General features: G+C 37.4%; 1 protein-coding gene across 1 annotated transcript in view; it reads right to left on the bottom strand.

Annotated features, from left to right (window-relative positions):
• copg2 (COPI coat complex subunit gamma 2) overlaps positions 1 to 22,860 on the bottom strand; it is a 37,926-nt gene that overhangs the window by 5,787 nt on the left and 9,279 nt on the right. Inside the window, exons 10-21 of the mRNA XM_039761372.1 lie at positions 13,760 to 13,893; positions 13,497 to 13,564; positions 7,552 to 7,740; positions 6,829 to 6,924; positions 6,409 to 6,652; positions 5,205 to 5,280; positions 5,013 to 5,116; positions 4,661 to 4,786; positions 2,500 to 2,568; positions 2,214 to 2,353; positions 1,882 to 2,053; positions 1,241 to 1,338 (exon numbers count right to left, since the gene is read on the bottom strand). Of these exons, the coding sequence (XP_039617306.1) occupies positions 1,241 to 1,338; positions 1,882 to 2,053; positions 2,214 to 2,353; positions 2,500 to 2,568; positions 4,661 to 4,786; positions 5,013 to 5,116; positions 5,205 to 5,280; positions 6,409 to 6,652; positions 6,829 to 6,924; positions 7,552 to 7,740; positions 13,497 to 13,564; positions 13,760 to 13,893 (1,516 nt within the window). The remainder of the gene's footprint in view (positions 1 to 1,240; positions 1,339 to 1,881; positions 2,054 to 2,213; positions 2,354 to 2,499; positions 2,569 to 4,660; positions 4,787 to 5,012; positions 5,117 to 5,204; positions 5,281 to 6,408; positions 6,653 to 6,828; positions 6,925 to 7,551; positions 7,741 to 13,496; positions 13,565 to 13,759; positions 13,894 to 22,860) is intronic.

Below are 22,860 nucleotides of genomic sequence, written 5' to 3'. Positions count from 1 at the left end.
CTGTACTGTCTTTAGGAATAATTAATATTTCTATAACACCTGTTAATCTTCTAGTGATTTCGATAAACAGTGCAACACTTAAGCCATCTAACAATGAAGAATACTACACAACAAGAAACTGAACTAAAAATGTATTTCCACAAAGTATAATCTCACATTCTCAAACCTATTTAAATGTAAATCAGGTTGACAATGGGCCAGAGCATCAGTAATTAAAGTGACCAGACAGGAAAAAAGGTGAGTCTATGTAATGGAAGTGCCGTTTACAACATAAAGGGACAAAAATTATGCCTAGTTGTGACAAAATATATTCCTAGTTATAAATCAATACAAATCCCTAATCTTTCTGGAAAACATCCTCTATAAATAATACTGCCTTTTTAATCATTCTGTATCTAACTTAATAATAACTAACACATTAGACCCAACCATGCTGCAAGAATCCTGCCAAGTTAATTTGCTTCATCCGGATCTATTCTCTCATTTTCTTTCCACTGCCTTTTAAATTTTGCCTTCCGCAACATTCTTACAGAAGCATACACTTGTTCTCCTTTAAAATTAACTTTTGCTTTCTTGAAAAATAATGCAGAAATTAAAAATGTATCTCTGGAGCTTTTCATTATGAGCTTTTCTAGTTTATTCCCTCTCCTCTAGATACCATGATATTCAGCATGCTTGACATTATTAAGGAACTACTATAGTAAACCTAATAGAAGCAAAGTACTTTACAATTACTTAGCTACATTCATTTAAGAAGTAACACAACAAGATGCGCAATACCCTCTTACATTAAATCTTGTGGTCTTAACTTTATTAAAATGAATATGGCATTTTCCTGATGTTCTCAAAGGTTTTCAATGTCAATGTATAGGCCAAACAGTTCATTTTGCAGGATGCTGCAACTTTTGATGTTTTATCTTAAAACATATATAATGTACAGGAATACCATGCGCTATATTAAATAAAAAGTAAATTAGGAGAAAGTTTAAAGGTGGCATTATAAAATATTATTTGCATTAAACAAAGCCAGCAGTCTTTCAAAAGTAATAAGTAGTAACTTAAATGAAATGATTAAATTATGCAATAATTTGGACTTAATTCTGTGTTTCTTTGCACAATTTAATGACTTCTTACATGCAATTATTTCATAATACATCCTTCTCCTATTTAATTTGGCACAAATAGTATTCCATATATAACAGTTTAAAAAGCACTACTGAAAATGAAATGACTGAATTACCAGATATTCATCATTATAACCATCTTCATCCGGCTCTCCAGTATTTGGATCACAATCACGAACTAGGTATTTCATTGTGCAGCTAAATGTGCAAGATACTGCAAGAGATGAGAAAATATATTAAAATTTGGGATTTAACATGAGCTAACCATCTGATAAGCAAAAACCTAAAAACAATATCTTGCATCAAGGTAAAGATGAAATGTTAATTGCAATATGCTATAATGTATGGCATTTCACCATATTTTCAGTTGGGGTGATAAGGTCCCAAAGGGATGTAAAAGCAAAGCATACATAAGATATGTTAAATGCTAATTTACAATAACAAACCCATCCACATTTTATTAAAGCAACTGTGTGTAAAGAGCAGACTATAAATCCCAAAACACTTGGCAAAAAGCATGGTTATAGTTTCTTTACATAAAATGTTATATTTTTCACATTTAACGTACAGAATGGTTAAATGGTCCTCTATAGTTCACATAGAGCTGGTTTGCACTCTAGGCCACATTGACTATATTCTCTTAAAAAAAATCTCAAGAACCACTCATGCAGAAGGCAACAAAATCAACTACTTCTCCATCACAGCCTTGCTGTAATAGAGATGTTCATATTCCTGAGCCCAATTTATGAATCAGTACCTGCTGTAGGATCTTCATCAGGTAATCTAACAAGCGTGTAACATGAGCTTGGCTGATTGTATGGTAAATTTGCCGCTGGAACATAATGGACAACTTCATATGCTTCAGAAGGTTCCATTTGTACAATAACTTTCTGTAAAAGCTGGTCATTTAAGGTGTTTGTGCAATCAAACTATGAAGAAAGAAAAGAGAGAGAGAAAAAAAAATACAAAAACATAAGGATTTCCTCATATTTAAAATATCTATTCTAAAATTTGTCAGCAAAAATGGTTATTTTATTTAATGTTAATATATTATTTCATTCCACTTGTGACTTCATTTTGCATTCCTACCTGAAATACAATATGATTTGTGAAAGTATGTTTAATACAGCGAACCACATATTCTGTCTCTGCCTCTGTCAGCTGAACAGGATCAGAAGATTTGAATAGGGGCCCCAGCCCTTTGAACTCTGGAATAGCTGAAAGTTGCTCTAAAAATATAAATTAACAAAAATGTTAAAATGTTTAGTGAACGTAATGACTAACAATACCAGCAGAAACAGAGATCAAAAACAACATTTCAAAACACACAATTATGTTTATGGATATGATTTCTGGCCATTATGATACCTCTTACCTTGATAGATGTCTTGACGGGAGGGGGCCACCTTCTCAGGTAATTTAGTAGTAACAATAGGAGTCAGTTCTAAAAAGGTACACTTAATATTAGCTATCACTTTACAGATCATTTTATGTAAATAAATACAAAAAAACATGATTAAAAGCAAAAGAGATTGTACAATGATTTTATCTAAAGCCAATAACAATCTAAATACAACAAGGCGTTTTTAAATGCTGCCTTTTTTTACCTAACTACTAATTTAGTTCAGTGTCAACAAGTCATAGTTGTTTGAGAGAGAAAAAAAAAATAATAAAAAAAAAAAATAATGAAAACCTAGCCTGTACCTATTCATATCAAAATTCATCAACTGGGCATATTTTAAAATCACAGCGTCGTTGCATAAGATAAAAGTACAGTCTCTGTGCCCTAATCAATCTGTTTATTTTGGCATTTAGGAATACCACCAGCATAGGGACTGGCTCTGCATGACTCTGAACTGGATATGTGGATTAGAAAGCAAGTGGATGGACAATTAAATGTATACTGACTCTATTGCTATGCATGTTATATGCTGGAATAATTTTGAAAATGTGCACAATGATAAGTGATGGAAAAAAAAAGAAAAAAAGACCAGTCACGTTAGAGCCTAGGTGCACTGTAATTGCAAGCTTTTCTTAAGATAAAACTATTGTTTTTGTAGGATATAACAAATACTGTAGCTACTTTGATCCTAAACAAGGTTTTACGAATGTTTATTTTTAAATTAATACATTTAATAAAAACTAAGTAAGCCATGCATTTATTGACAAAGGCACACGAGTCCATGGACCTAAATCATGGGGAAACAGTCATCCGAGCCAGAGTACAAATTTGGATGTGGACCATATACATCATACTTATCCTACACCATGTTCTCAAATTATGGATAACTCAATTTGACCACACAACTCCGCCAGCCCCAGCTGCTTTTGTTGGTTTGTTCCTGTCGACTGAAAAGTTCAGTGTAGGATGCAATAAGCAATTCATGCACTGTAATTACAGTAACCCTCTCTGAAAAGTCACTATGATGGCTATGCTCCTAACAGCTTGACATTTACAGTTAAATTATTTCAGTGTATAGTCCTTCCCCTTCAACTTTAATGTACAGACATCATGGCCAAGCTGCAAGTTCATCTACAGCTGCCCCAACCTGAGAGATGGAGAATTCTAAGAATTATTCCCATCTGCAGCTCCTGACAAACATGTCCCAACAATCTGCCTTTTCGTGTATTTCCGAATCATAGAGGCTAATATAATGAGAATCTCGGACTTTGTAGACTTTGCACACCTAAATATAAGCATGCTAGCATGTAAACTACTCCGTGTTCTCAAAGAAGCTCTGTAGAAGAACTGTCAAACACTGTATCATCCTCTATTTACTCAATTGTGGTGTTTATTTTGACAGTTATCTATATGTATGCTCTCTGATCCTACTTTTCCAAAACAGGATCTCTGGGATCTGGAAAAAATCTTAGCAGCAACAGGCACCAGGTAGGAACCAACTTTAGATAGGTTAGCAATTCAGAAGTTGTTTATTCATGCATCTATTCATCATCTTAATCTTCTCATCCAGGGTAGATTTGCTGGAGTCTATTCCAGCAAAAATCAAGCCCTAGATAGTCCAAATATTAAGACTGGAGCGTATAGCAGTTTAAACCTTCAAAACTGAACTTAAAAAGGATAAGTAAAATAATGTTCAATGGAAGAAGAGCATTATGGCATTGTTTCAGATTTTTAAACACCACACTTTCATGGATCTTGAAAACTAGTGTGCAATGCCCTGAACAATGAATAGTTTTAAAAGGTCACGTAAGCTGTATGCATCTCAAAGAAACACCCATGTGGCACAGACAATTTCAGCCAATGTTCGGATGTATTCAAATAAATTCTTAATATGAAACATTTTAATCTCAGTTAAGGATTTGAGTGATAGCCCAATGCACATTCTTCTGAAACCAATTTCATAGTATTACAGAAACTCTCAGGAATAATAAAAAGGACTGCAAAACAATAAAAACAGTCTGCTTAATAATAAATCTATTCATAAATTTAAAAAAAAAATGAAACTTTTGCATTGATTTTACACATAATACAGTGGAATCTATATGTAGTATTCTCTTCAAAAGATATACTTTACCTGTTTTCAACTCATTAATGGGTGTAGTTGCCAAAGGAACTGATTTCATATCAAATGGCTTTTCTGATGGTTCAAGGGTATACTGATGCAGTGATTTTTCCAGTCCTGGGACAGACACAGTTAGGCCTACAAAAAGTAGGAATGAATCACGTTATTATAACCAAACAGAACTAATAACATATATCCTCCTACAATTAAACACAAGAAAGTATATAGGAAAACAGAGTTCTAATGGCAAAGCCACCCAGGAAGGTGTTAAGTAATTATGAACTGTGTTTTGGAGTGTTGGGGTTTAGGAAGTATCAATTACATACATGTAAGCAACACATAAGACAATGAGAACTAGTCTTACCATTAAATATGTATGCAGCATTGAGTGCTTTTTGTTTCTGCTGGAGTACATTCATATAAAATGTTGCACGGTCACGAACCTCATCATCACTATCCATCATACACCTGTAAAATGAGTAATACATTTTTATAATACATCAATAAACTATTTATTGCAAAACAAAAAAAAATTTGGAAAGAATGTTTCTCTCACCTCTGTAGCAAAACAAGGACACTGGGTAGGAGGTCATCATTCTGGGCGCCAAATTTGGCCAAAGCACTCACAGCAGCTAAATTGTAAAAATATATTAAAGCTTCGTAAATGTTCAAGGATTGTTGAGAAATACACAATACTAAAAGGGATATTTTAATTTCACATATAGTAACATTCTGATTTTGTATGTGAAGTGTTTAGTTGAACAAAATAATGAACAGCTAGTATTTTCAAAATAATAAGGAAAAACAGTTATAAGAACAGTCATAACTGTCAGCCCACGTTTTATTATTACAAGTATATTTTGTGTAAAGATAATAAGTAGAATATCAAAGGAAAATTTAAATGTAGGATGTTAACTATATGGTTTTTAATTTTAATATTAGCTATGGCATTACAAATGAAATTCAATTCAGAAATGCTCGAGTGTGTGAATCATTTAATGTAATTTACTAAAGATGCATTTCATACGGTGATGTAAATTCACCTACATGGTCCAAACTGTGAGGATTTTGCTTGTTCGTTCAATTAGTTTTTTAGTGTTTAGGAAATGTGGGAACCATGTTAAACAGAACCTAAACTTAATTCATGTTCATAGGTCTCTAAGCTTGGAACAACGGTGCCAAAAAAAAAAAAAAAATCAGCATAATCACTATTAAAGGGAGAGAAATCTGCTACAAGAGACATAAAGAAGTCTTTGACCCCTGAATGCTTTGACATGTTCCCTGAAAGACTGTAAGCCACCTCAACAGCTGGCAGTAGGAAATCATGTGCAATCAGGAAGATGTATCCCATGAAAACAGGTCAGGATGTAAAACAAATTTTAATAACCTAAACAGCACCTGAAAAGGACATATAGGTGGAACTGATTTCACTTACAGGTTAGTGTTTTTAACAATTAGAAGTAAAAAGCAAATCAACTACTCACTTGACCCCCTTTACAAGTGAGAGGTTGTTATGAAGAATGCTTTTTAATTATATATTTTGTAATAAACTGCAAAAACAAGTGAAGGACCGAGAATTACTCATTTGCTTTGATCAATATACAACATTTGAATGATGTTCTCCAAATAGAAAATCTACAATAACTTTGGACTTAAACTTACTTAAAATGACATGCCAGTAAAAGTTTCTCTCCTGAAACTACTAATATCAACATAAGCAAAACTTCAATATTTAGCGTTATAAATATACATTTCCACACCTGCTCGAACAGCTTCACTTTCCAAAATAACTCTGTTAAAAATAAATCTGATGTATTTAGAGGGAGTGGGTGTTCTTGGTCCTTCTTTTCCCAGCAGATGCAATATTCGGGTTGCCAGAACAGTGTGTTCACAGTCTTCTATGAATTCACACAGATGGGCAAGGCCTGTTTCTTTACTCTCTGGATTTTCCTCTATGAAACCAATAATGCAGTCTACAATAGCACGCTTGTACTCGAATCCTCCCTAAAATGTGATGGGAACAAAAAAAACCAAACATCAGCCTCAAATGCACAATGATACCACATATGTAAAAACACTTCACTTTATATAAATAGCAAAAATGGCAATTCACTACTAGACTAGAAATCTGATGACCTTCAATTAGTTTTTGTGTATTTTTGGTTAGATCAAAGACTTACATCATCACGAAGCATATTAGAAAGGAAATTCATCATCACACTGTGTTTTCTTGGGTATTTCTGACACAGGGCACTGATTGCTTGTACAACAACAACCTAAACAGGAACATAATTAACATTTAGCAGAAACATTTAAACTGAGAAGTGTTACAAATAATAAACCTTATTTACTATAATCTGCTCTGGAGAAATAAGTTACATATTACATAAGGCATACAGGGTGGCCCAGATCTAATTATACAGATCCAGATCATCTGGACGACTTTGATTTATGCGGGGACGATTCCAGTTCGTCACAAAGATGATTCTTCATGTCGTCACTTCTTGATGGCCCGAGATTTTTCAGGCAATTTTCTATGTAATAAACTTAAGTTATAGCGTAATGAAAATTGCATAATTAGATCTGGACCACCCTATACATCCATTTCCAAAAGAGTTAAATAGTTCAGGGCTGCAAGAAATTGATGCAAATTCTAGAAGCACAAGACATAAACCAGACAGAACACAAACACACACACACACACTAAATTCACCCTGGGCAAGCTGAGAGTTGGCAGATAACACAACCCGCATGGACGTGTAGGAAAACCCATTCAGACATAGGGAGAATATAGAAAATCCAAACAAACAGCGCTCAGGGTAGAATTCCAACCAAGGAATGTGGAGATTTGAGACAGAAGCACTAACCACTGTGTTACCTAGTTAGAAATGTATCATGAATACCTTAAACTCATCTGAAATTTCTGATACAAAGGAAGATATCTGCTTCATTAGCCTATCAACGCTACTTTCACTGCCTGTCTTCAGTAACGTGGTTATTGCCAATGTAGCAATACTGCGGTTAGAATCAGTAATCAGGTTTTCCAAGTCCAAGTTGCATGCAGTAACTGCTGATGGATGCTTCATTGCAACCTGGAAAAAAAAAAATAAATAGAATTAACCTTTGTCCACAAAACAAATCGTATTACTAGATTTTTCATAATGGTGAGTCCCAATGTTTCTAAACTGATACTGGGTTTGATCTAGGCTGTATCGCTGCATCAACGTTCCTATAAATAATACTCATACTAACAAACCAATTTAAAATTATGCGTATACTGATCACAGCACATAGTGGTGACTGTAGAGTACATTCTTGTTATTTCCATACCAGTAGTGGGGCAGGGTATTCGAAATGCAAGCTATACTCAAAGACTGTACCAAAATCAAAGAGCATCACTGTTTGCTTAATACTAATTTATGCAGAAAGCAACCTGAGAAAATAGGCTCACCTAAAATCATGGAAAATGAAATTGGAGGACGTTTTGACCATTACTTTTTGACTAATGCAGCATCAGCAAGTACAGATAAAGGAACAAGTAAAATAAGTGACAATATGGCTGAAATGTAGCAGGAGTAACAGAAATGTACATTTTCCCCAGCCTAAAAATTGGTTTTCATGATGTTTTCTCTCAGACTGGCTAAAAAGCTTGCTTTCTGGCTAATTCTCGCATAGGTAAGCAACAGTAAGTATTGTTAAACAAAAACAAAAATCCTACAAACAGATGGCTGTGATCATTTTAGCACCTCATCTTCCAAGGGACACTTTTTTTGGGTGCAAATGCAATCATCAACTTTGTACTTCATGGCAAAGGCGGCCAAACAAATTTGAACTACAATATATTTTTTTTTAATATAAAACATTTGCCGTTTCAGAGGGTGGCACATCTTAAAAGTTTACTCCAAATGGAAATGATGCCCATCAATACCATGTGCTTTAGAAGGAAGTGCCCATGCTGCGAACAAAACCACTACTTAAATAAAAGACTGACTGCCTCCCTAAATAAAGCTCAGATGGATCTTCAGCAAAATAAGATTAATTTGGAACAAATTCTTAACGTTACATATTCTATACTGTAATACATACACAGTAGGAGTGTGCAATATTCATCATCTACGATAATCTTAATTTTTTGTTTTAATGATGGGTGTGCTGAAATTTCGCATGTCACTTATTTTACAAAAAGCAATCAAAATGCCTTGAGAGTCCACACATTCACTGTCTAATGAGCCTGGAACAGGGGAGAGTACTGAGGCGATAGGAGGAGAGTACTCCCATCTCTGTCAGCTTGTCCCTAAGGAGCAGAGGCTGGATGGTGTTGAAGGCGTTAGAGAAGTCCAAAAACATAATTCTTACAGCACCACTGCCTTTGTTCAGTGGGAGCGGGATCGGTGTAGCATACAGAGGATGGCATCCTCTGCTCCCACCTTCTCCTGGTATGCGAAATGCAGAGGGTCGAGGGTGTGGCGGACCTGTGGCCTCAGGTGGTGAAGCAGCAGCCGCTCCACGGTCTTCATCACATGTGACGTCAGGGCGATAGGCCTGAAGTCATTCAGCTCACTAGGACGTGATACCTTTGGAACTGGGGTGATACAAGAGGTTTTCCAAAGCCACGGGACTCTACCCTGTTCCAGGCTCAGGTTGAGGATGCACTGTAGAGGACTCCCCAGTTCCAGCGCACAGGCCTTCAGCAGTCGTGGCGATACTCCATCTGGACCCGCTACTTTGCTGGCACGAAGTCTCCTCAGCTCTCTGCTCACCTGTGCTGCTGTAATTGTGGGTGGGGATGTCTCTCCTATGCTGGTATCAGCAGAAGGATGGTTGGAGGATGCAGTACTCCGAGGTGAGAGTGGGTTAGGGTGGTCAAACCTGTTAAAGAAGTTGTTCATTTGGTTTGCTCTCTCCACGTCTCTCTCGACGGTAGCACCCCGCTTCAAGCTGTAGCCAGTGATTATCTTCATCCCATCCCATCCCACACTTCCTTCATGCAGTTATTCTGCAACTTCTGCTCCAGCTTTCTCCTGTACTGCTCCTTTGCCACCCTGAGCTGGATTCAGAGTTCCTTCTGCACACGCTTGAGCTCATGCTGATCACCGCCTTTAAAAGTCCTTTTCTTCTGGTTCAAAAGGCCCTTGATGTCACTTGTAATTCATGGCTTGTTATTAGCATAGCAGCGTACTGTTCTTACTGGAACTACAATGTCCATACAGAAGTTGATGTAATCAGTTGTGCAGTCAACAGCCTCTTCAATATTCTCACTATGTGACCCCTGCGGGATATCCCAGTCCATAGTTCCCAAGCAGTCTCTCCCACTTGGACAGAAGCAGTGGTGCTGTAAGAATTATGTTTTTGAACTTCTCTAGCACCTTCAACACCATCCAACCTCTGCTCCTTAGGGACAAGCTGACAGAGGTGGCATGGATCGTGGACTATCTTACAGACAGACCTCAGTATGTGCGTCTTGGGAACTGCAGGTCTGAAATTGTGGTCAGCAACACAGGAGTGCCGCAGGGGACTATACTTTCTCCGGTCCTGTTCAGCCTATATACATCAGACTTCCAATATGATTCGGAGTCCTGCCACGTGCAAACGTTCGCTGATGACACTGCTATTGTGGGCTGCATCAGGAATGGGCAGGAGGAGGAGTATAGGAAGCTAATCAAAGACTTTGTTAAATGGTGCAACTCAAACCACCTACAACTGAACACCAGCAAGACCAAGGAACTGGTGGTGGATTTTAGGAGGCCCAGGCCCCTCATGGACCCAGTGATCATAAGAAAACTGTGTGCAGAGGGTACAGACCTATAAATACCTGGGAGTGCAGCTGGATGATAAGTTGGACTGGAACGCCAATACTGATGCTCTGTGTAAGAAAGGTCAGAGCCGACTATACTTCCTTAGAAGGTTGACAATAAGATGCTGCAGATGTTGCACCAGACGGTTGTGGCGAGGGCCCTCTTCTACGCGGTAGTGAGCTGGGGAGGCAGCATAACGAAGCAGGATGCCTCACACCTGCACAAACTTGTTAGGAAGGCAGGCTCTATTGTAGGAATGAAGCTGGACAGTTTAACATCTGTGGCAGAGCGACGGGCGTTAATGCAAGCTCCTGTCAATCATGGAGAATTCACTGCATCCACTGAACAGTGTCATCTCCAGGCAGAGAAGCAGCTTCAGTGACCGACTACTGTCACTGTCCTGCTCCACTGACAGACTGAGGAGATCGTTCTTCCCCCACACTATGCGACTCTTCAATTCCATTCGGGGATGGGGATGGGCTGGATAAACGCTAACATTATTCAAAGTTATTGTCTGATTTTAACCTGCATTTTTATTATGCTTTAATGTAATATTGTTTTTTGTATCAGTATACTGCTTGAGATTAATAAAGTATCTATCTAATGTAACCCAACAGGATAGACTACTGTGTGTGCATCCAATGTCAGCACACTAAAAGTAAAGCTAGAGTAGCGCCTAAAACTGAGTAAGTAAACAGCGCCAGGGGATAAACAGCCTCACAATCTACATTGTTAGGTTTAATTGCAAGACATTGGTCATCTTCACTTACTTGGAAGTGGTTTGGCTTTGAAAAGGCCGATGTTGTTTAAAAGACGACAATCTGCAAATTATGTCAGATATTGTTTGCCGTTAAAGAACGCTCAACAACTAACTTGTTTTACCATATATGAAGTCGATTTAGTATGGAATTATTAATCCATTCAAGCAAAATATGTAATTCATACGAACAGATTATTTTTATTTACACAAGAAGCATGTGTCTATTTGGCACATTTTATTTCACAAGCCGTCTTGGTTGGGGTTCTGCAATTCCAGAGCACTATTTTTTTTTCCTTCATTACTTAAAACACTCGTACAGATCTCCGCCTCCTCACCTCGCTCAATCAGCAGGTGATGACACAGCAGAGGGAGCAAAAAAGAAAAAAAAAAAGTCTTGGCAGCAATTTAAAAAAAAAAACCACAAATGAATTCAGAAAAGGCAAGTCTCAGCACACTGCCATTGAAAAAGAAATCAAGAGCTATTTGATGATACCTGAAGTGGACAGCAACATAAATCCACTTAAGTGGTGGAAAGCACAAGAAGTACACTTCCCCAATTAGAGGACTTGCAAAATACTCCATGTGAATCCCTGCCTGAAGCATCCCTTCTGAGAGTGCTTTCAGCATTGGAGGAAATATTGTAACATGTTGTAACAACTGAAGCCAGATACTGTAGACAGACTGGTATTTCTGTCACACTACTTGAAGATTCAGTAGATCAGTTTTTCTAATTAAATCCGGTCCAATATTACACAATGTTAGCAATTTGTTTAATAATGTTATAGGTTTGGTTTTTTTTTTGTATCTTTCTGCAATATGTGGCAGAACTTGTTTACAAATGCTATAATTTTTTTTTCCTGTGCAGTATTTGACAGAGCTTTGGATTTTTACGCTATAGTACAGTATGTAAGATTTTTGTTCTTGCTTGTATGCTGCACAGTTCACTTCAGAGCAGAGCAGTTTATGTTTATCCAGACTGTAATGAACATGCCTTGTAATTCAATTATGATTGTATTTTATTCCATATGGATTCATATTATGGTAAAATTAAGAGTAATTGTCTGTTTAAAATGCTTTTGTTATAATAAGTTTGTTGGACTTAGAGTAATTCTTTGTGTAAATCCTGTAGGCCAGTTTGAAATGGTTTACTCATACTTGCACTGTTTGATCTCAGTAGTACTTTGACTGGTTATTTTAACGTTTTGTGTTATTTTACTTCCGTTTTAGTAAATAAATAAGACCGGTTTTCCGTAACTGGTGTTTTCATTGATCTTATTAGTAAGCTACAATTAATATTCTATTATTAAGACAAAGCTAGATCAGTAAGACTTTTACAAACATTCTTTATAGGATGCAAAATATCTAAATCATTATCATCAAAGTCCCATACTATATAATGAATGAATGAGATGCATGACTGTATACTTAGGTGTTCATCTTAGAATACTGCCACTTTCATCTTCTCTAGTTACCAAGCATTAGGATTGCTCCATTACATGTATTTAATAGTGAACTTTTATTTAAATGAGTGTAACAGACAAGCAAAATTTGCTTACAAATACGTACTTTGCCAGGTATTAATAATGTAGTAGCTCAAAAATCAAGCAGGTTGTAAATGTGTATATGCACTGTCTTGTAAGTTTACTCTGAGCAACATCTAGGCACATTGAAGTGTGAGCAAGTATTAACTTCTGCTGTCGCTTAAATGTACCAATTAATTCAGCATGTATTTACTCTTAACAACACAGAAAAAATGCCCATTGTTATTTAACAAATAAATTCCACTGCATAAACTGAAAAATATTCAATTGTTCTCACAATTCCACTCTCATACCCACTTAATCCATGCATTGTCATAGTGACCAGAAAACAAGGGAGGACCTTTGATACTGCAAGGCTGGACAAGTTCTCACCCCTCAGACACTGACATGAACTCCTCCAAACCACAATGAAGATCACAAGGTAGATCACTGAAAATTATATATATTATATTAATTATAAATGGACATAATGTCATTTGAACATGTGGCCAAGATGTGTTCAAACATTGTGTCAAAACCTTTTACTTAGATATTTATGCAGAAATTTTTGACTCTTAAACTTAAACATTGACTTAATGATGTTGACAGCTGTGTCTTTTGAAGGCACATTTTTCTGTTAAGTTGCAAAATTATTGCTGTTACAGTAAATGTAAAACTTGTTTTTTGATTTGGACCCCCCTGAATTTAGAAACAACCACTATGAATTACTAAAAGGGGGTGTAGAAGTAGAGCAAACACTGCGATTACAATACCTTATTGAGTGTCCTGACTGCTGCATATCTAAGTGCTGCTTTAGGGGAGCTGCAGAAGAGTTGAAGAACTGTAAATAAAGAGAAAATGGGAATAAGCTAAAGTTTCATGTTTTGTACATTAGCCAAGCTATCTAGCAGAGACCTATCTTCACAACACCTGGCACTGTTTTACAACCATACAGTGAACTAAATAATAAATCTAAAATTATACTACAGTTAAACAGGTAAAACACATGCACAAAAAACCATTTGTGATTATTTACCTGAGACAGCTGGTGCCAGTTCTCGTGCTCGGCAGTTCGGTAGATGAACAATAGCAGATGCTGCTTCATATACAACCATTTCATGTTTGTTCCGCAAACAGCCCTCAATAAAGTCAAACAAGGGACTGTCGTGTCTATTGAGGTTGGGGGGGAAAGAGATGACAGTTATTCTAATAATTGTCCTAATATTATAATTTCATGATTTTTCACAAGAAAAAAATATTGATAGGGACATCAGTTTCTCAGTAGATCGTAACACAGAAAAAACTAAAATTAATTATTGATTATGGAGAGCACCAAAAAAATTAATTCTGTAAAAACTAGTCCAGAAATCATTCATAGCCAGCACATTTTAGTAAAACTGCTACATTTTCATCCCACCGTGTTTATCCGAAAAGACCTGCTGCAAAAATAATCCCTAGCATAATTTTCAGGGTGCTCTGTAATATAAGCCCTACCCCAAAAATAAGCCCTAATCAAGATCGTCAGCTGAAACGTAAGACGCTTAAGGCCAGGTTTATACTTAACGCGATGTGACGCATGTGCCCAAAACATCCATTAAATTCCAAGGACCCCTTGCCACAATATCTCTGAAAAGGATGTTTAATGATTACATCCATCAATTTAGGGATGTGTCCATTCCAGCAAGCATCTGTCACAAGACAGAAACAAAATCCCTGGACAGGGTATCAGCTCATCACAAGGCGAACATAAGCACACACATATACTGTTGTCATTGTAGCTTCACCAAATCCCCAAGCCTTCATGTCTTTGGATGGAAAAGTGAGCACACTTTGGAAACCCACCAGGAAAACATGTAAACTCCAGGAAGGGATCACAATGGACGCGACTCCCTGCGAGACAGCAGCGCTTCCACTCTGCCACCCCATATGTGTAACTATTAGCAGTATTCATTATTTTAACAAAGTTAATGATTTATCTGTAAAATGTAACATTCATGATAAAATGAATTAAAATATGTAAGTGATGTCAAGTATAAATCTAAGAATTATAAATGTACAGAGAGCTGGAATATTATAAATTTAATATGCTCTGTGTAGAAATCTATTGCTGATTGCCACTGCTGTCAGGTCAGGAGGAAGACCCAGAAGCGCCTAATTCATTAACAACTGGGTCGGTTTTAAGATGACGTTTACAATGGTCTACTTTAATGATAAAGTAAACTACAAGGTTAAAGTGGACACCGAGTTTAAAGCCAAAATTTCCACTTTAATCACAAAATAGACATTTTAATTATGTCCCTTTTTTTTTATCTCTGTGGCTCAAATACGCTGCTGTACATTCTACTATGCTGTAGTGAAGATGCAAAAAAAAAAAAAAAAAATACCACACGGCACAGATGGTATGTGAGACTTTTAAAATGTATCGTGTTATTACTTTGGGGAATATGCGACACTTGAATATAAAGGCAACATGAATACATTTGTATATCGGCATTTTGCTTCACCACATTGAACCATTCGTCAAACATCGAAGCAGCCACATCGATCCCGTAGGATCCTCAAAGCAACTGGAGTAGCAAGAAATTCAGGGTTTGAAAGTGGAGAGTTATGACCATATTCCAGAAGATGACATGACTGTATTTTGATAAATGTATATTGTTGCACATAAATAGAAGATATCCTCTAAAAATAAGCCCTAGTGCATCATCGGGAGCAAAAAATTAATATAAGACCCGGTCTTATTTTTGGGGAAACACGGTACTTTGAAACAATTTCCAGAAATAACAGTATAATTAAACAAGCACAAAACATACAGAAGAAAAAAGGTCCAGTAGGACTTTTTTTTTTTATTTTTTATTTACCTGCCCACACAGCAGTATTTATCCAACAAAGATTAAATGGCAAAAAGTGGTCTCTGTATTCTCTCTAAATATGTAACGGAGACCCTTCCTGCCTACTTCATACATTCATCATGCAGAGCATCGATCATACGACATCTGTAAAGCAATTTTAATATCAAAGTTTTACAGTTTTTTTGCACTTTTTTTTTTTTACTGCAGTTGTTTGTGTATGGACTGCAATTAATGGTTTCCCCCCTATTAAGTGTGGATATTCCCGTTTTTTGTTGTTTACATCTGCACAAATTTGGGGTTTCCTAAAATAGTTACTTCACCTATTATTATAATGGAAGAAGGTCTACTCTGCCAAGGTAACATCCTGTTCTGCAAGTACTAATGTGTCACAAAAATCACCAGGAATTAGATGCAATTTAGTTGTGAAAGCCATTTTTTATTTATTTTTATCATCATTTATTTAGCAAAATTACACTAAAATCAGTTCCAGAGAGCATATATTCAGTAACATAATATTTTATAACAAACCCAACATTTAAATTTTTTTTTATTTTTATTTTAAAATGGGGCCTCCTTACCACACTTTTGTTATAGTGGGTGGATTAGGATTTTTACAGTTAAGTGTGATAAAGTGCAGTCAGAGCAATTTTGTGCATCAAAACAGAGATCTTACTACATAATATCATTGCATCCAGTAATATCCCAGATATTGCAGTAAGTGCATTAGAAGTACAGTAATACAAGTTCAAGTAATGTCTGGCAGGTAAGCAAATGTTGCTCCAGTATTATCCAAGTATGAAACCACCATATCTAACCAAAGTTACCACCTGATGACGTTTCCCATAATTACAGTTAGGTCCATAAATATTTGGACAGAGACAACTTTTTTCTAATTTTGGTTCTGTACATTACCACAATGAATTTTAAATGAAACAACTCAGATGCAGCTGAAGTGCAGACTTTCAGCTTTAATTCAGTGGGTTGAACTAAACAATTGCATAAAAATGTGAGGCAGCTAAAGCATTTTTTTTAAACACATTTCAGGGGCTCAAAAGTAATTGGACAAATTAAATAACTGGAAATAAAATGTTCATTTCTAATACTTGGTTGAAAACCCTTTGCTGGCAATGACAGCCTGAAATCTTGAACTCATGGGCATCACCAGATGCTAGGTTTCCTCCTCTTTAATGCTCTGCCAGGCTTTTACTGCAGCGGCTTTCAGTTGCTGTTTGTTTGTGGGTCTTTCTGTCCAAAGTTTAGTCTTCAACAAGTGAAATGCATGCTCAGTTGGATTAAGATCAGGTGACTGACTTGGCCATTCAAGAATTTTCCACTTCTTTGCTTTAATAAACTCCAGAGTTGCTTTGGCTGTATGTTTTGGGTCATTGTCCATCTGTATCATGAAACGCCGCCCAATCAATTTGACTGCATTTAGCTGGATTTGAGCAGACAGTATGTCTCTGAACACCTCAGAATTCATTCGGCTGCTTCTGTCCTGTGTCACATCATCAATAGATAGTAGTGTCCCAGTGCCACTGCCAGCCATGCACGCCCAAGTGATTCACACTGCCTCCACCGTGTTTTACAGATGATGTGGTATGCTGTGGATAATGAGCTGTTCCACGCCTTTCCCGTACTTTTTTCCTGCCATCATTCTAGTAGAGGTTGATCTTGGTTTCGTCTGTCCAAAGAATGTTTTTCCAGAACTGTGCTGGCTTTTTTGTTGTTCTTTAGCAAAGTCCAATCTAGCCTTTCTATTCTTGAGGCTTATGAATGACTTGCACCTTGCAGTGCACCCTCTGTATTTACTTTCATGCAGTCTTCTCTTTATGGTAGATTTGGATATTGATACGCCTACCCCCTTGTTCACTTGGCTGGCTGTTGTGAAGGGGGTTTCCCTTCACCATGGAAATGATTCTGCGATCATCCACCAATGTTGTCTTCCGTGGACGTCCAGGTCTTTTTGCGTTGCCGAGTTCAGCAGTGCTTGCTTTCTTTCTCAGGATGTACCAAACTGTAGATTTTGCCACTCGTAATATTGTAGCAATTTCTCGGATGGGTTTTTTCTGTTTTCGCAGCTTAAGGATGGCTTCTTTCACCTGCATAGAGAGCTCCTTTGACCGCATGTTGTCTGTTCACAGCAAAATCTTCCACATGCAAGCACCACACCTCAAATCAACTCCAGGCCTTTTATCTGCTTAATTGATAATGACATAACGACGGACTTGCCCACACCTGCCCATGAAATAGCCTTTGAGTCAATTGTCCAATTACTTTTGAACCCCTGAAATGAAGGGATTGTGTTAAAAAAATGCTTTAGTTGCCTCACATTGTTATGCAATCTTTTTGTTCAACCCACTGAATTAAAGCTTAAAGTCTGCACTTCAACTGCATCTGAGTGGTTTCATTTAAAATTCATTGTGGTAATGTACAGAACCAAAATTAGAAAAAAGTTCTCTGTCCAAATATTTATGGACCTAACTGTAGGTTATCCATAATGTACCCAGGCCAAACCACTAAGACGAGATAAGTCCATGTGGTGTTTACTGCAACTAACATCTATTTTGTTAAAAAGTATTTTATTCAAAACTGAAAACATGTTTTCTCTGCACAATGCTTTCCTCCCTAAAAATAATACAGGTACAGTGGAACCTCAGGTCACAACCGTAATTTGTTCCAAAACTCTAGTTGCAACCTGATTTGGTCGTGACCCGAAGTAATTTCCCCCATAGGATTGTATGTAAATACAATTAATCCGTTCCAGACTGTACGAACTGTGTGTAAATATATTTTTAAAAAGATTTTTAAGCACAAAAATAGTTAATTATAACATAGAATACACAGTGTAATAATAAACTAAATGTAAAAACATTGAATAACACTGAGAAAACCTTGAACAGAGAAAACTAACATTGTAAGAGTTCATGCTACAGCCTTACGAACCACTCGCTGTAAACATTTTATATATATATATATAAAGATTTTTAAGCACAGGGAAAAAAATGAACATTTGAAAAATCCTTAATTTATACAAAAACTAACCATAAACAACCAAGAAAACGAAGCTTGCATGAGTCGAGTTCTGGCATGAAGTGAGCAGGAAGCTGGGTGGAGAGGAGATTACAGTTTTGAGGTAAAGTCCTTCTGCGTGATGCATGTCTGACCGAGAACAATGTACTGTACAGGGAGAGAATGAACACGTGCGGAAATCACCGGCGCGTACAAACCGGAAGGGAAACGAAATAGACAACAAAGAGTTCACAGCGAATGCACAGGGAGAGACTGAACACGTGCGGAAATCAGTGCGCATGTACCGCAAGGAAAACGGGCTTGCTCGTCACCCGAGTGTGTGGTCATGAACAGATGCAAAAGTTTGGCAAACTTATTGGTCATAACCCGATTTGTATGTGTTCCGAGACGTTTGTGACCCAAGGTTGCACTGTATAACACTACATTTGCCATTAAAGTGCATAGCAACAAGTCTTGTTACTAACGGTACAGAATAGCTTAGCACTTTTAAGACTGTTAACATGAAAGGGGCAGAAGACTGAAAACACCAGGTAATAAATCCTGGCTAAAGGGTATTGTATGATAATTTTCTTTAGATGACAGCAAAAAATTCAAAAGGAACAGAGTTGCCATTGTGATTGTCAAAATACATACTCAAATCTGTTGAAAATTGCTGATGACTTGGATTCTGTATTGTCAGATGGAGATTTTAAACAGCTATAAAACACAGAATAAAGTGGTACTGAGAGTGTTTCCAGATTATCCTGATCTGTGAATAAGGCAGAAATCACAACTACTCTGATAGGTTTTCATTCATGTTCTAATGGTTGGGCTCCTGTTCGAGTAAGCTCATTTATACAGATCCTAAAAAGACACTGATTTTTTTACCAGTTTCTTATCAGTTCTTTTGTCTTTAGGCCTCCACTCTTTTTAACTGCACTGTCTCCATCATATATTAAAATTTTACTGTTAATCTTAATGTTACTATTAGTCAACAGTGTAATGTATGCAAATATGCAACTATTAAACACAAAATCCAAGGGCAGCTATGTTCATTGTTACGGATGGCATTTACTGACCTAGTGATGTATGATTTTAAATGAATCGGGTCATACTTTAGATACATTCTCATGATTGTGTGTAGTCAATGGCCAAGCTCAATTTTTCTGTGAAATTCTGATTGAAACACCCTTTTTTCCAGTGCGGCCTTCAGATCATCAAGAAATTATTTTTTTTCCAAACACCCTGGTAGTATGTTGAAAAACTATATGTTCATTACTGCAACAGAGTATAAATGGGTGGAGAAGAGTGTCAGGATTTGTGACAAATGGGTATCAGCAAGAGTGAAAGCGAAGGTCTACAGGACGGTAGTGAAACTAGCTATGCCCAGACTGACCAGAAAGCAGGAAACAGAGCTGCCTAGGTGTGATGATGATGGATAGGATTAGAAATGAGTACAGTAGACGGTCAGCTCAAGTTGGGCGGTTGGGAGGCAAAGTCAGAGAGGCGAGATTGCATTGATTTAGATATGTACAGAGGAGAGATGCTGAGTATATTGGGAGAAGGGTGCTAAGGATAGAGCTGCCAGGGAAGAGGAAAAGAGGAAGGACTAAGGGGTGGTTTATGGTTATGGTGAGAGAGAGATGACATGCAGGTGATGAGTGAGAAAGATGCAGAGGACAGAAAGATATGGAAGAAGATGATCTGCTGTGGCAACCCCTAACGGAAGCAGCCGAAAGAAGAAGATTGCAACAGCGTATAATATCTGCCAGCAGTGCTGGAGTAAGATTAGAAAATCCAGACATGCAACATTTACCAAAATTCCTGTTTTGCACATAACAGAAGAAATTGGTTACTACACAACTGCATCCTTTGCACAGCTCAAATTCATATACAGGTAGTCTATGACTTATGACCTATGTATCTTCAACTTACGACTGCTACCACATCTCACAGGCAAACAGCAGCTTTTGCCACGCCAGCTCTGTATATCGAGACCTATTCATCTCAATTTCAGTTTATTACCTGCAACAGTTTTGACTACATTCAGTTATATTTGTCTTACACTTACAGGGGAAAAAAATACAATTGATCTTGACACAAAAATGAAGGTGATCAAGCAGTATGAGGGAGGAAAGAAAGCGAATGCAATCACATGTGACTTGTTATCCCATTGTAACTGGTGTTTACCACATACGCTGCACTAGTTCACTTTAGCTTTGAATCCGATTAACCTCCAAAGCTCCTGCCTTGTGACCCACAATGTGCCCATTTCATATAAACTGCCATGAAGGGGTAATGCAACCACTGTTGAAGTTTACTATTAACAGGATGAAATGTCAAAACAGAAAACATACAAAACTCTGCTGGTACAATTCCTCCTCTAATAATTAACACAATACATAATGGGAGAGGCTCACACGGAGGATTTAATATAACACAAATAAAGAAAATGTGTGAAGCTGTTAAAAGGTTCAGAACCCATGTGAGCAACAGAAATAAAACAAAAAAAAAAAAAGTACATACAGTGGAGGAAATAATTATTTGACCCCTCACTGATTTTGTAAGTTTGTCCAATGACAAAGAAATGAAAAGTCTCAGAACAGTATCATTTCAATGGTAGGTTTATTTCAACAGTGGCAGATTGCACATCAAAAGGAAAATCGAAAAAATAACTTTAAATAAAAGATAGAAATTGATTTGCATTTCATTGAGGGAAATAAGTTTTTGAACCCCTACCAACCATTAAGAGTTCTGGCTCCCACAGAGTGGTTAGACACTTCTACTCAATTAGTCACCCTCATTAAGGACACCTGTCTTAACTAGTCACCTGTATAAAAGACACCTGTCCACAGAATCAATCAATCAAGCAGACTCCACACTCTACAACATGGGAAAGACCAAAGAGCTGTCCAAGGATGTCAGAGACAAAATTGTAGACCTGCACAAGGCTGGAATGGGCTACAAAACCATTAGTGAGAAGGTGACAACTGTTGGTGCGATTGTTCGAAAATGGAAGGAGCACAAAATGACCATCAATCGACCTCGCTCTGGGGCTCCACGCAAGATCTCACCTCGTGGGGTGTCAATGGTTCTGAGAAAGGTGAAAAAGAATCCTAGAACTACACGGGAGGAGTTAGTTAATGACCTCAAATTAGCAGGGACCACAGTCACCAAGAAAACCATTGGAAACACATTACACCGCAATGGATTAAAATCCTGCAGGGCTCGCAAGGTCGCCCTGCTCAAGAAGGCACATGTGCAGGCCCGTCTGAAGTTTGCCAATGAACACCTGAATGATTCAGAGAGTGACTGGGAGAAGGTGCTGTGGTCTGATGAGACCAAAATAGAGCTCTTTGGCATTAACTCAACTCGCTGTGTTTGGAGGAAGAAAAATGCTGCCTATGACCCCAAAACACCGTCCCCACCGTCAAGCATGGGGGTGGAAACATTTTGCTTTGGGGGTGTTTTTCTGCTAAGGGCACAGGACAACTTAATCGCATTAACGGAAAATGGACGGAGCCATGTATCGTGAAATCCTGAGCGACAATCTCCTTCCCTCTGCCAGGAAACTGAAAATGGGTCGTGGATGGGTGTTCCAGCACGACAATGACCCAAAACATACAGCAAAGGCAACAAAGGAGTGGCTCAAGAAGAAGCACATTAAGGTCATGGAGTGGCCTAGTCAGTCTCCGGACCTTAATCCAATAGAAAACCTATGGAGGGAGCTCAAGCTCAGAGTAGCACAGAGACAGCCTCGAAACCTTAGGGATTTAGAGATGATCTGCAAAGAGGAGTGGACCAACATTCCTCCTAAAATGTGCGCAAACTTGGTCATCAATTACAAGAAACGTTTGACCTCTGTGCTTGCAAACAAGGGTTTTTCCACTAAGTATTAAGTCTTTTTTTGTTAGAGGGTTCAAAAACTTATTTCCCTCAATGAAATGCAAATCAATTTCTATCTTTTATTTAAAGTTATTTTTTCGATTTTCCTTTTGATGTGCAATCTGCCACTGTTGAAATAAACCTACCATTGAAATGATACTGTTCTGAGACTTTTCATTTCTTTGTCATTGGACAAACTTACAAAATCAGAGAGGGGTCAAATAATTATTTCCTCCACTGTAAGATATAAAATCTACACAATATGCTAAGAATTATGATAAAAGGGTCTTACTATACAGTACTACTCATACAGTCAGATTGGAATACATATATACACATATACCGGCCTGACTGCGTCCAGATCTACTTATGACAGGTCTACTGGAACTGA

Source organism: Polypterus senegalus, chromosome 8 (assembly GCF_016835505.1).
Source record: "Polypterus senegalus isolate Bchr_013 chromosome 8, ASM1683550v1, whole genome shotgun sequence".
Classification (NCBI taxonomy): domain Eukaryota; kingdom Metazoa; phylum Chordata; class Cladistia; order Polypteriformes; family Polypteridae; genus Polypterus; species Polypterus senegalus.
This window is presented reverse-complemented; position numbering and strand designations above follow the sequence as displayed.